The following is a 13801-nucleotide window of genomic DNA, read 5'->3' as shown; positions in this document are numbered from 1 at the left end:
TTATAATATTAGTCAATTTTAAAAAGTATTTCTGCTACATTTGTATCATCACAGTAGCTGAAAGTTCTGATCTGCCTTTTTTTTTTTTAAGAATAAAAGATTTGAGTTGGAGGAAAAGGTGCCCTGTTCTTTCTGCACCTAAAAGGGATTCTGGAAAGACAAACAGAAGGTGATCTCTGAACTGAGCCAGGAGCACCATCAGCAAAGAAAAAGAACTTGGGTTTATGCCAGATGTTCTGACATAGGGACATTTTATGTCCTTACAGGAAAATAGTCCCTGTGCTTTGGGCAGATCTGCTGGATGATAAGCACTGCAGGGCCTTACCATCCAAATAAGGTATTTATTTCCCAAGAGAAAGGACACAGATGTTATCAGGTCAACTGATCCAAGCATAAAGAGCAACTTATCAGTTATTAACTCAACATAATATGGGGCTGTTGGCAAGTGAGCAGTTCCTGTCCAGCCACATGGACAGGAACTCCACCCCTGTCCCTCTTGCCACCATCAGCCCATTTGCAGTAACTGAGCAAGCTGGATACAACAGAAGACAAATTTCAAAAAGAAAGGGTTGGTAATAATCAGTTCCCAAACTTATTCCTCATCACTGGTGATATTGAAAGGGAGAGGGAAGGCAGGACAGTTATTTTAACAGCATGGTACAACCAGCCAAGGAGCCAATTAACTGATGAGCACTGGACCCCCATTCCTGGCCAGCCAAATTCCCTGTGCTCAGCACCCACACACCTCTGTCATCACTCCTGGTGACAGAGGCATCAAGAACTACCACAAGCCTGGTTTCCAGTCTAGTCTTCAAATAAGGACAACCAGGAAAAAGGCACATGTCCACTGAGCTCAGGATCAGTGAGCAGCACCTCCACTGTGCTCCTGCAGTGCAGCCACAGCCCGTGACACACTGAGTTACCGGGGGAGATCTGCTCCAGACAAAGGAATCCCCACACCCAGAGTCCACTTCAGACCTGTCCCCACACAGCCCCTGACCAGTGTAATGGCACCAACATGTGCAGAATCCAGCAGATGCCTCTGGGATGATTCTGGACTCCCAGCCAGCAGCACTCCTGAGCCCTGCTCTGGTTTTCACCCACCCAGCTTCAAAGACTTCCAATTTACCTGTTCCTCATCTTACCAAGGACAGCAACTCCCAAACCAGTGACTGGTTAAGCTCTAAGGGTGGTGTTGAATAAACCAGCTACATTAGAGTCACTCTTTCAAAAGCAATACTCTATTGCTCTGCAAATTCATCCAAAACTTTTACCACCTGTTTTGGCCTTTTATGTTCCCAACAGAAAGCTGTTGTTTTATACTTAAAATCACTGCCCTTCCCCTGACATGAATAAACTGATCTGATAAGTAATTAAAGAAAAAACCCTTAAGTGTTAGGCTAGAACAGCTGCTTGATGATCCTTCTCTCTTCCCCCCAGTTACTTTGGCATCTTTTATTTCCCCAGCACAGACACAGAGTAAATGTTACTATTTAGCTACACAAAGAATTAATAATTTATAAAAATAAACTTAACAATCCTTCAGACCTGTATGGATGATCCCTAACCTGGGAGCCTTTCCAGACTCTCTCTTGAAGCAGGAATTGGATGGACCTGTGAACCTGGAACGACCAGAATAAGCAAAGCCCAACGATGCCAACATAACTCTGTCAATCTAGAGAAGAACAGCAAATGTCCTGGGCAAATGAAAAGGGTTAATTTAACAGGCTCTATATTGAACAGGGCCAAACTAGACTTTATGAAGCACAAAATTCTACATTTCACCAGTGCTGGGGTTCATTATTTGAAACTAAACTTAAAGGAGTGGCTTTTATCCCAGACCATTCAGTCTGTGCCACCACACAGCTCTTCACACCCAGCACCTTGAACTCCAACACCTTGATTCCCTTCACAGTTGCCACCCAGTTCATTCTCCCTGCAGAGTTTAAAAAAAAAAAAAAAATAAATCACACTTTCTCCAAAACACCACCACACTGCACAGCCCTAATTTATTGAAAGGAAGATGGAACTGAGCTTTCCCACACGGCTCCCAAGTTTCCTGACCATCATCTACTGCAGAAAGCAATGTCTGAACATATTGGAGGGCTGTGTTCAGGGCTTGGTAGGCAGAGAAACATAGAAGAGATGGTTTTATTGAGCCAAATTTAACTGGGAGGGAGGTAAATGGTACAAAAATCTTAGAGCTATTTTATAACTGCAAGTCTCACAGTACATCACTGTACCCAAGGCAGCAGATTGGAGGCAAGGGCTTTTTGCATGCAAACTGAACACATGAAAAGTAGGCTGAGATTGTTTTACACCCCTCAAAAAGCTTCCTGGTGAGCAGCCATGGGAAGAATTATCAGAACTTGCACACCTGCTTAAATAAATGGACACCCTGTTTAATGAATACTATCCTGCAGTACATGGACTCTGATGGAACTGTCTGATGGGAATTGGAGCTGGGATCAGCACTGACAAGCTCCAGTAACCACCCAGTCTGGAGGAAGAACCAGACTTCACTCATTTTTCAGCTGACAGGTATATTAAGAACTGACAGGCAAGTAAAGGTGCTGATTCACCTTGAGCTCATGGGATCAGCTGGGAACAAGCTGGTTGCTTCAAACACACATTCCTGCTTTATCCAGGACCAGGCTGCAGGCAGGACCAACCAACAGCAACAGCACATGGAATAACCTGGGATGAGCTCAGCTGGTCAGAGCATGATGCTAAAACACCACAGTGTGGGTTTGATCCTCTCGTGGGCCACTCACTTCAGAGCTGAGTGCCATGATCCCTGTGGGTCCCTTCCAGCTCTGAACATCCTGTGATTCTGTGAATGCAAACTCCAGGCAAGGCTCCAGAGGCAAACAGTAAAGGAGTGCTCTGACAGAGGTTTGGTACACAAGCTCTCCCTCAGGACACTAAGTGTGGAGTTTGAAGGTTTCCAGATGCTTACAGCCTTTACCCAGTAGTTTATCATTGAGTAATATGGGTTTTGGTGAGCTGTCCCAGACTGCAGAGTTCAGGTTCCTGGCCTGGCCTGTTTGAAAACTCCATTTTATTCCCACAGCCCGAGAGAGAGGTGCATTAAATGAACAACTGGCAAGCAGAGTGTGTGATTCCCAGGTGAAAGCACGTGGGAGCTCAGGCTCTAAATCCAGAATGTGGGCTTTCCTGGCCTGTCTTCCCTTAAAACCATATCACACCTTCCCTGTGCAGACACAGATGGAGGTGTTAAGGGTCAAAAGCCTGGGACGATTCCTTGGATTAACAGCTCAGCTTTGCAGTTCCTGGATCCAGGAACATGCTGTTATGACTGTTAGCTTGGTTTCTTCTGCCACAACATCAAAAGGCCTTTAAAGCACCACATTAGAAAGATGCAGGTAAAGTTTTGGAATTTGTAACAATCACTTTGCATCACCTGAGCACGCAGGTTCAACATTTATCTCCAGTTCTTCAGATATAAAAACTGACAGATTTACTCTATTACTACATCAATAATTAAGCTGAAGTAAGTAAACATCTACACATCTCTCATTATTACCTGAAATAGAAACCAGCAGTTTCCAGCCTAGCAAGCAATACATGTTTTAAGCAGTATCCCATAACTACTGGAGTAGAGCACATTCTTCAGGGTGATAAATTGCCTCACTGTAGTATTTTCTTGCCTGGTTTCCCTTCCTGAGGTTACAGACCCCCATTCCACACTCCAAGGACCTACTGAGTTCTCTGAGCTGGACATGGTTTTCCCATGTAGAACCTTTTCTCCCTAAAGTTATCCAATCTTAAATTCAAGCCTCAAAGAAGGGCAGGCAGCTCTTCAGTCTCAGGGAGGAGAAAGGTGAGGTTGTGCCCTGGGGTGGGACATGTTCTCTGCCCCTGCCCAGCTCCAACCCAGCTGCCCCTCAGGGCAGGGGCAGCCCCCAACCACCACCCCCAGTCTCCCTGGCCAGGGCACAGCCAAGATAAGAACCTAGAAAATAACCCAGACATCTCTGTACAAGCTCAAACTGCTGGATTAAAACAAAAAATAAACAACCACAACAAACAACAGTACCCACAAAGCTGGAATCAAGGGTAAGGAATCCCCTGTGGAGTAGTGGGAACCTCAGGTCAGAGAGGCTGGGGGACAAGAGCCACTGTTCCTCAGGAAAACTGAGGAAGAGAGTGAGAAAGGGAAGGAGCACAACACATACACCAGCTATTCATGACAAAGCTCAGCCCATGCTGTGGATGACTTGTCTGCAGATATTCTCTACAGCTGGAGCTGAACAGAGGCTCACCAGTGCTGTATTTTCACACTGACAGCTGTCAGGAGATGTGTTCAAAGGGAGAAAACCCCACAGTGGATCAGCAGTGCAGGTTCTACCCTGCTCAGTGAGCTCTCCAGCTCTCGCAGACAGGCTCAGGGTCACAGCCACTCAGACAGAACGGCCTCAGCCACAGCAACTGCTCAGAGCTAAAACATGATCTGAGGTTGCACCAGGGCCAGAGGAGTATTAATATCCTTTCACAGGGCTCCTGTACAGCTGCATGCTGGAGCTTGACTGCTCTACAAACAGCTTTGCACAGGCTACCATGAGTTCTGGTGCAGGCACACAGCTTGTCCTGCAGCACAAAGCATTCCACTGAGCACTTCAACAGGAGTCCAGAACCCAAACTGCTGCTCCTTTTCAGGCTGTTAAGCTACCTGTTTCTACAGAAACTGAATATTTGACAAGAACATGCACTTTTTCACAGCTCTGCTTGCCTCAGGGCAAGGAGGGAATTGACTGATTTCCCTTCAGTCCCTCAGACATTTCTAACGAACTGAAACCCTGCAAAGAGCTCCTTCAACTTAATCACACTTAGGAGTCCTCCAAAAATCAAGAGTCGATGTGAAAACAAGTTCTTGTGTCAAAGCAACACTTCCAGTGTGAAGCCCAGCATTTCTTCTGCCACGTGCTGGGTATTAGATCCAGTGACTGGTTTGTGTCATGGAAAAGATGGAATCAAGCAACAAGCTCTATTTCTTGCAGTTTTCTTTTAATACCCATCTTTGACACTCAGTAACGTGAAACATTCCCAACTGGACCAGCAGGAAAATTAAAGCAATTAGAACACAGAAGCTTATGTAATACCACAGATTGTTCTAGGTTACACTCTGGCCTCACAGGAGGCAGCAGCTTAACAGAAGGAATAGCTTATAGAGAAGAGCAGTGTTACCAGAGCTCCCACCCACAGCAGGCTCTGGAACTGGGGACTGTGGCATATTTCTCATTCTTTCCCTCTTCTGCTCCAGTAAAATGGAAAGTACATTAAAACTGAAAGAAAAGGACTGCAGGCCAATTACAGAGGTAACACTTGCAATTATCAGGAAAATACCTGCTGAAGTATTTTTACTTGCACTATAGTGAGCACGTTTTCCTCTTCACTGGTGGAAAGAAAAACCCAGCAGTCATCTGCAAGGAGAGCAGGAACCAGCAGGAGGGTTCCAGGAGCTCTCAGCCTCACAGAAACAGCTTCAAAACCCTTTTCCCAAAGTTTCTGTAAAAAAATAAATGTGGAGGAGTAGGCAGGTAAGATAATGCACAGTTCACTGGAGCTTGGAGCTGACTGTAACCCTTTCCTCAAGGGGCTTCACCAGCTTTTTATCCTTCCTCAAGGAGCAGCACAACTAGTCAGCTCTAACTCAACCTCCCCTACAGCACACACGTCTCAGGTCCATGTCCCCACCTCCAACTCTCCACCTGAGCATCCAGAGTCAGGTCATGGGCTCCCCAACATCCCACCCCACTCACATGTGCCAGAGGCCACCTGGAGACTGGGAAAGGGGAACACAAGTCCAGCGGTTGAGAAATTCTGCTCATTTCAATGCTCCTGACTGAACGAGGTCAGGAAGCAGTTAAGGAGCAGTTCCAATGATTTATGGGGGTATCAGAAAGCCACACCATCAACTGTGGGCAAGGGACTTCCTCCAGGAAAGCTGGGCCTACAACAGATGTGGCAACAGTAACATTTTTTTAAATAGGTTTTTATAAAGCCCACTGGATTTTGAATATCTTAGTTTTTACTGTGGCTTAATTACACCCCACATCTGAGTGAGCAATTCCTTCATCCCACCCTGCTGCAGTGGGTACAGGAGTGGGAACTTCTGACTGTACAAGACAGACTTCTGAGCCTCCCAGATAATCTTTCAATTTAAAAAGATCAAACTCAAATGTTTATAGACCCATTGAGTGGGCAAAATGCTGTGTATCCCAGAACTCCTCAGACATCTCACCTGCACTTACCAGTCAGCCCATTAAAATACAGCCATCTGCAATTTGGATGGTAGATTTCTCTGGAAAATCAGCACCTTGTATCAAACCTGCACAGGACTCACCCTGCCAGTGTGTGCCAGAACACCCATCTGGGTTTGCCAAAATACTTCATAAGTCCCTGGTTTTTCAATTTAAAATATGCTTTAAAATTGGAATGGAAGGGTCTTTCTTGCCATCAAAAGAGGTGCAGACCACAAGCAGAGCTTTGAATTGCTGGAAAAAGTGTCAGCCAGCCCTGACTTAGCAGTGTTAACAGCCATCAGCTTATTCATTCCAATTCCAGCCAGGGTCTGCAGCACCAAGAACAAACTGCTTTCCATTTAAGCAGAAATGAGGTGTATTTACATTCCTGATCCACTACCTGTATTTTGATTTAAAAAAAAAAAAAAATGCTTTTCATGGACTTTTTTAATAGTCAGGTTGGATGGGGCCTCTGAGCCAGCTGGATTAGTGGAAGGTATCCCTTACCATGGCAAGAGGTTGGAAAGAAATGAGCTTTAAGGTGCCTTCCAACCCAAACCACTCTAATGTTTCATGACTTAGAAATTCAAAATTCAGAATGTTGCCTAACAAAGCATTGAAATAACAGAGTGACTAGGAACAACTTTGCTTTTTGCTGCTCTAGAAGAGGAATAGTCTATGTCAAAATTACATTCAAAAAGAAAAGAGAATCATCTTGCTCTGAAGTGAAAGAAGAGGACTCTCAAGCTGCACACAAACCAGACAGTCCCTCACAAACAAAATGGTAAAAAACTACTTAAATATATTTTTAAAAATTATTGACACCATTCTTTCCTTCAGATCAGCCATGAGTCAAATTAGGTAGTAAACTTTGAGTAAAAACTTCATTTTGAACATAACTGACATGCCTGTACATGAGCTTTGCCTTCCTGAATGCACTGAAGCCAACAAATACATTGTTAATACTGAAGTGCAAAGGTATCAAGATGGAGAAAACACCTCTTCCTACACCAAAAACTCCTTTGCAGCTCTCAGACTTGATTTGTAGCTCTCCAAAGCACCCAAGTATCTCCCCTGTCCATTGCCAGGTGCAGCATCTGTCCTCCTGGTACTCTATTTTCAGACTAAAGCCTCCTTATCTCCTCTGCCACTTCCCAACCCTTCCCACCGACACCAGAGACCCATTTGAAGCATCTCCCTTTTCCCAGGACTGCAGCTGAAGGAGGCAGCTTTGGCTCAGACACCACAGACCTGTGAGCCACAGCAGAGCTGCTCTGAGCCCCCACAGCTCCCAGCACAGCAGGCTGGAAACCCCAGCCCGGGAGCTCCTACTCTCAAAGGCCACCCTGGACCATGAAGAGCTTGGAAGCTGGTTCATGAAAACCCCCAAAGCTCCTGAAGCATTAACAGGTAGAACTATTGGAGCAGCAATCTTGTCTTATCACAGCTTGTGACAAAGCATTAAGTCAAGGGGAGTCTTGAAACTCTGTAGCCTCCAAGGCTGAGGGACTCTTAACATCCACTCCTTCCAGGGGATTCCATTTCTCCATTTCATTGTCTGAGTCAAAGATTATTCCCCACCCATGAGATCATATTTTGCTGACTTAAGTAGAAATCAAAATCTACCTAGAAGCCTCCACAGTGGCATTTTACATGCAGATCTTGTACAAACAGAGATGTTTCCTCACTCAGGCTGCAGCCCTCAGTGACCTAAAACTTCTGACTAGAACCAGACTCCTCTCTTAAAGCAACACCCCCAGAAAGGGATCTGGAACTCAGCTCATCCTGGCATATTCAACAACCACCACAAAACCAGTCTGAGCAAAATCATGTTTATTCTGAGTCTTCAAAGGACCTCCTAAACCCTCTGGGAATTCCTCCTGAGTGCCCTTCCAGTGAACTACCCCCAGTTCCTGAAGGATATCACAGCTGAAGGATATCACCAAACACAGGCTGAAGCCAGGACTGAAGTTGGCCACTCCAAAGCAGGGCAGGCAGAATAGTCCAGTTTTACATGAAGCTGAAGAATCAACAGTTCACAGGCATATGCAGTAGAAGCTGCCACTCCAGCAAGATATGAGACCAATTCAGAGCATCAGTGACTCAAATGATTCATAAGAAATGCTGATACCCCTAGAAAAGCTCAATATTTGGGAGAGTTCAGCTACGAAACACAACAAAGAGTGAGAACTCACAGCCAAGGTAAAAGTAATGAGAAAACAAACAAAACACCTGCAGTAGGTGGCTGCACCTTCACAGAACCAGCACTTTGTACTTGATGAAAACCAAGCCTCAAACGAGCAGAGATCTCAAGGACTCAGATCCACTGACAGGTTAAGGAGAAAAGTCCAAGTGCACAAAGTCATAACGACGGATTTACCCATTCTCAGGGATTAAAATATATATAGGGAGAGAATATATATATATATATTCAAAAGGATTTGCTGCAAAGGTAATACAGCTTCTCTAGGAAAGAATGTTTTTCACATATTCTTTTTACACTCAAACCTTGTGGCAAGCAATAGAACAGGCAATGGTAAAAGTGGAGTAAGAAATTATTTCATCTCCAAAGCAAAACTGGGATCACTACAGTTTACACACAACCATCCTTCCCAGCAGTTCTTACACAAGTCCTGCTGCCTTGACATCTCCTGTGCTGTCATGAACAGAGTACAAAAAGACAGGACCAAGCACTGACACGTTTTTTCCAAGCCACTGATCCCCCACGTTCTCCATTTGTGTTCATCTCCCACGGCCCAGTAACGAGACTCAGAGCCCCAGCTCGGGTCACTTGGCAGGCCTGGGAGATGGTGGAAGTTCCAGAAGCTCCTGGCCATCCCTACTTGGATGTCACATGAAACTCTTGGTGGTGGAGTGAGCATCACTGCCCAGGTCACCAGCCAGCTTTAGTCAGCCTCCCTGTTCCTCCAGCAGAGTCACCCTGGAGCAGCAGATTACAGAGAGATGACTGGGCCCACCAGCCAATTCCCTCAACTGGTTGTTTCCTTTCTAGGGATTGAAAGGAAACGTGGCTACTTCAGCTGACATTTTTTCACCTGCCACTTCCTAGAAAGGCAACACTGCATTCTGCCTTTTGGCAAATTTAAATCAGATTCACCACCTCCACCTCAACTGCCCGAGACCCAACACCAAAATGTAAGATTTCAGTCTGGTTATTATGGGAGTACTATGTGGAAATCAAAACATACCTTTAACCAGCTCATGTCATGGCCAAACCACCAGAACTGACTTCAGCTCAGTTAACTTTGGCTCTTTTCCTTACACCAGGCAAACATCAGCAGGAATTGCAGGCAATGGCTCTGGGCTGTGCCAGCAGCAATGGCAGTGCCACATTCCTGGGGTTTAGCAATCCCTGACAGAACCACACTAAAAACACCCCCAGCCTGAGCTCTTGAGGAAGTTTCTCTATGGTCTGTGGATCTGTGCAGCATTCAGCCTTTACTCCAACACTTCTCACCACTGCTCTTCCCTCCACCTCCAAAAACTAAGCTGAGCTTTAATTTCAGACAAGCAGCCATTATTCCAGCTGCACTGAGCCATTATTCTTGGTAACAGCAGCATCCTCCAGCAATGTCCCTGTAATTCAGCCTTCCAGTAAAGGCCAACAAATCCATGAGCTCCTCAATCCCAACCAACCCCTTCCAGCCTGGGGGCAGAGAGGTCAGATGCACTAATCCCCCTCTGTGCAGCAGCATCACAAGGCCAAGAACCAAGTTTCAGAGTCTGTCTCAACAGGGAAAGAATGAAAGCAGGGAGTACCTTTGGGAAGTGGTGGGGGAAGAGAAAAAAAAGGTATATCACCTGCAGAGTACCACAGACTCCACATCTGTGATCAGCCAGTCCTTCAGAAAGGGAGGTTTGTCAGCCACCCAGGGTAACAGCCCTGGATCCCCTGTGTGTCTACAGTGACAGGTTCTCACACATCCTCCAGAGCCATTTCTGGCTGTGTTTACTCTGTGCAGTCCTTGGACTAGAGTTTGCTGTGACATTTAAGGCCCTCAGCTTTTAACCTTCACAATGAAATAGGGTTATAACAGCTGTAATGAATTTCATAACAGCCATCATTAGCATTGATACACAGACTGAAAACTTTTGACCCATCAACCTTGTTTACTTTTAGTTTTCAATCCAGTCCCTACTTATTATCCAATTAGTTTCCTAATGCAGGAATCATTCCAGAAGTATTTTTCACTGAGTTCTGCTGTAAACACTTTGGTGTAAGGCCTTGGAAGGGCAAAAACCATAAACCCACAGAGGGAGCTGACAAAGAAGAACAAATATAAAACAAAGGATTTTGAAGTTGTATATAATTTTTAGTAAGTTCAAACATCACCAAGCAAAAACTTGAATGACACCTCCATTAATACCTTGATGGAGGGGAAAAATGAGCCAACTAGCAGGACTAAATAAAATGGATTTAAGCTTTAGGACAAGTGTTTTTAAAGTGAACCAAGCATTTAAGCAGATGTTCCAGTCTCTTTTAGGACAGAAAGTCCCCTTGTAGATTTTCATGACTCCCTGACCCAACAAATCACTGTGCCATCAGTTTGCCAAGAGACCAGGAGCTGCTCTGAACTGTACAGGAAAGACCTGGGACAGTGTCCAAGGGAGGAGCAGGGTCAGACAGCACCAACAGTGCTCTGATTCCCAACTCTAGGGCAAGATGGTGATAAGCCAGATGTTCAATTAGTGCTTCAAAACCACTGGGAAAAAAAAAAAAAAAGCTTTATCTTATTGGTTTATTTTAAGCACTCCAACACATTCTTTCCTGGCCACTATGTTGATATTCAGCTCCAAAAAGACATTTTGCACTCCCAGCACTCTCCAACTTCAGCTTTTAAGTAACAGCAGGGCCTCTTATTGCCACTTTTAACATGCAGCAAGTTAAAACATGACATGTGCTCATTCACAGGAGCAACTAAACACAGCAGTTCAGCAAAGTGAGGGTTTGTCATCTCCCTCAGCTCACACCAACCTGCCACTGCTCACTGGGTCAGCTCAGCATGTGAGACAAGTGCTCCAAGGAGCAGCACAAGCAGAGCCCCTGGAGCTGCCATTTCACATCCTGCAGCTAGAAGACACTCACAGAATTATATCATTTGTTTTATGACAGAGTTCTTGACCTGTACACAACATGGAAAAAGGCTCTGGACTAATGTAAATGGCAGGGACACAAGTATTTAGGCTGTCAAATCACAGATATGACCCATTCCCTCTGTTTCACACAGTAAAGGGATGGGAACCAGGACAGTTCAGTTGAATTAGCACCCAGAATGACTCTAATAATTAGTACTTACATAGATGAGCCCAGAGTAATAGCGATCCTTTAAATTGTGCAATACAGAGGCTTCATTCAAACAGGTTAATTCTGCCATGTCTTCCACTTTAGAGAACTTGGGAGGATTCATCTTCTGAACATCATCTTTATTGACTAGTGCTTTCTTCCCATTCTCTGCCAGTTCCACCAACACCTCATCCCCCTTCTCCTCCTTGATGCTGGCTGCCTCGAAGCCGTGGCGCTCCGAGGGGATCCACACCAACTTTTTGGCAGTCCAGTCAGCCTGGGTGGCAGGGTTGTAGATCACAGCCCTATCCACGAAGAGGTACCTCTCTGGATCCTCCTGCCCCAACCTCTGTGCCATGGTGGGAAGCGAAGGTGCCCTCTCTCAGTTACCCTGTGATTGGAGAGGGAAAAGCAAAGAGCAGGTTACAAACAACGCTGTGACCCACAGCAGTCAAGTGATCCAATATCTGCATCTCCCCTGGAAGAAGCAGCATCAGTTCTCTCTCCCAGAGTCTGGAGAAGCCCCTGTTCACACAGCAGCCCTGCACAAACCAACTGCCAGACAAAAGTATCATCCAAACCCAGTGCAGGAAAGCCAGTATGAACTGGTTCTAAATGTGCACCAGCCAGGGTGAGACATTGCAGCACGCGTGAGAGCTGCAAGCAGGAAAATCACAGCCCTGTGTCCTGGACTGAGATAAGGAAGAAGAGCAAATTGAGCAGAATTTTGTTAGTAAACAGCTGCAACGGAACAGTGAAAAAAAATACAGAGACAGACACAAAACCATAAATCTGCTCACTGGGTGGCTGGCTGCAGAAACCAGAACGTGTTTTAAAATGTGGATTCTCAGCTACAGACAAGAACTTGGGACACTTGGAGTTTCTGCAAGACATTAAGGCAGCTAAACCTTGATCATATTCTTCCTGAAAAACATGAGACTCTGCATTTCCACAGCCTGCTCCTGTTCTCAGTCCTGAGCGCTGACATCACCATATTCCAAAAAAAATGTCTCCAGATCTCAAGTTTACCTCGAGGCTCAAGACACTGCAAGGGCTGATGCTGGATTTTCCAACAGCTCCACGGGTAATTTGAAGGGGAAAGAAAAACTGCTGACTGACAAGAGCCCCTGCACACTCATTTTACCTGCCTCTATCCAAGAGAGGGCCCTGCCCCTTCCCTGGGCTCTGCTGTCACAGCCAGGATTCTTGGAGCTGGGAGGTTCATCTGGAACTCCCTGAGGAGCAGAAAGGTCGAGCCTGACCCCTCATACTCAGGCTATCAAACATCTTGGTTGGTAACATATTAAATATCTTGGTTTGTCACACACACACACACGACATCTCTTCTGCTGAAGACTGTTACATCAGCTTTTTCCACCAGGTAACCTAAAGGTCAACTTGGGAAGAAAACCAGGGAGGTTTCCCGAACTGCATTTGTCACCTTTCCTACTATGGCACGTGCCCTGGCAATCCAACCCTCCTTGGAAGAGTATGTAATTAAACAGGATAATTGTGTCTCCATCCACGGCAGAGAGATTTGTTACACTGTCCAACTTCAATGCAAAGCAAGCGTGAATTCATCCAACCCTTCCGAGGTGTGAGGAGCAGCCCGGTTACCACAGACTGCTAAATTCAAATCAAGATATGATGACTCAACATTAAAAGTATTTCAGAAGAGCCTCTGAGAGAAAATTCCCATGAAGAAAGAAGGAATCATTGAGGGGACACGTTCAGTAATAGCTGGACTCCTCCACCATGAAAATAAAGATATTAGTCAAGGAAAGCTACACCTGGCTCAAGAAGCCCATAGATTTAACAGCTGAGCCTCCAACCCCAAACGAGAAAGGCGACTGTGCCAGAGCACAGCCCAAGTTCCAACAAAGCCCTGGAACGCCGGTGCCACCCTCGTGTGCCAATGCACCTCCGTGTCGGTCCCGAGCGCTCCCGGCCAGGTGTGACACAGCCAAAGGCATCCAAGATAAGCTCGGACTCGGTTCTCACACACCGAGAGGCAGCGAAACCTGAAGGTCGAATAAAGCTCACGCGACAAAATCAATCATTACCGTTCCCCCCGCGGAATTAAAGGCTGAGGAGTGAAATGAATGCGTTCCTATATAACTGCACACGCCGGTCACGCCTGAACGGTGTAACTGGCTCTATCCCAGTCCCTGAGGGACAGACCTAAACATCGGGGGACCACAGGCGGCTCCAGGGTCACTCTCGCCCCCGG

The 13801-nt window shown here is 45.8% G+C and overlaps 1 protein-coding gene across 4 annotated transcripts in view; it reads right to left on the bottom strand.

Annotated features, from left to right (window-relative positions):
• Positions 1-11929, bottom strand: part of MYH10 (myosin heavy chain 10) — a 101908-nt gene extending 89979 nt beyond the window's left edge. For all 4 annotated transcript variants that reach the window (XM_027666480.1, XM_027666482.1, XM_027666481.1 and 1 more), the window contains exon 1: positions 11585-11929. In XM_027666480.1, the coding sequence (XP_027522281.1) occupies positions 11585-11929 (345 nt within the window). The remainder of the gene's footprint in view (positions 1-11584) is intronic.
• Positions 11930-13801: the final 1872 nt, after the last annotated feature.

Source organism: Corapipo altera, unplaced genomic scaffold, assembly GCF_003945725.1.
Source record: "Corapipo altera isolate COAL_440 unplaced genomic scaffold, ASM394572v1 103, whole genome shotgun sequence".
NCBI classification, from domain to species: Eukaryota; Metazoa; Chordata; class Aves; order Passeriformes; family Pipridae; genus Corapipo; species Corapipo altera.
The sequence above is the reverse complement of the archived record's forward strand: the minus strand, read 5'-3'. Positions and strand labels throughout refer to the sequence as shown.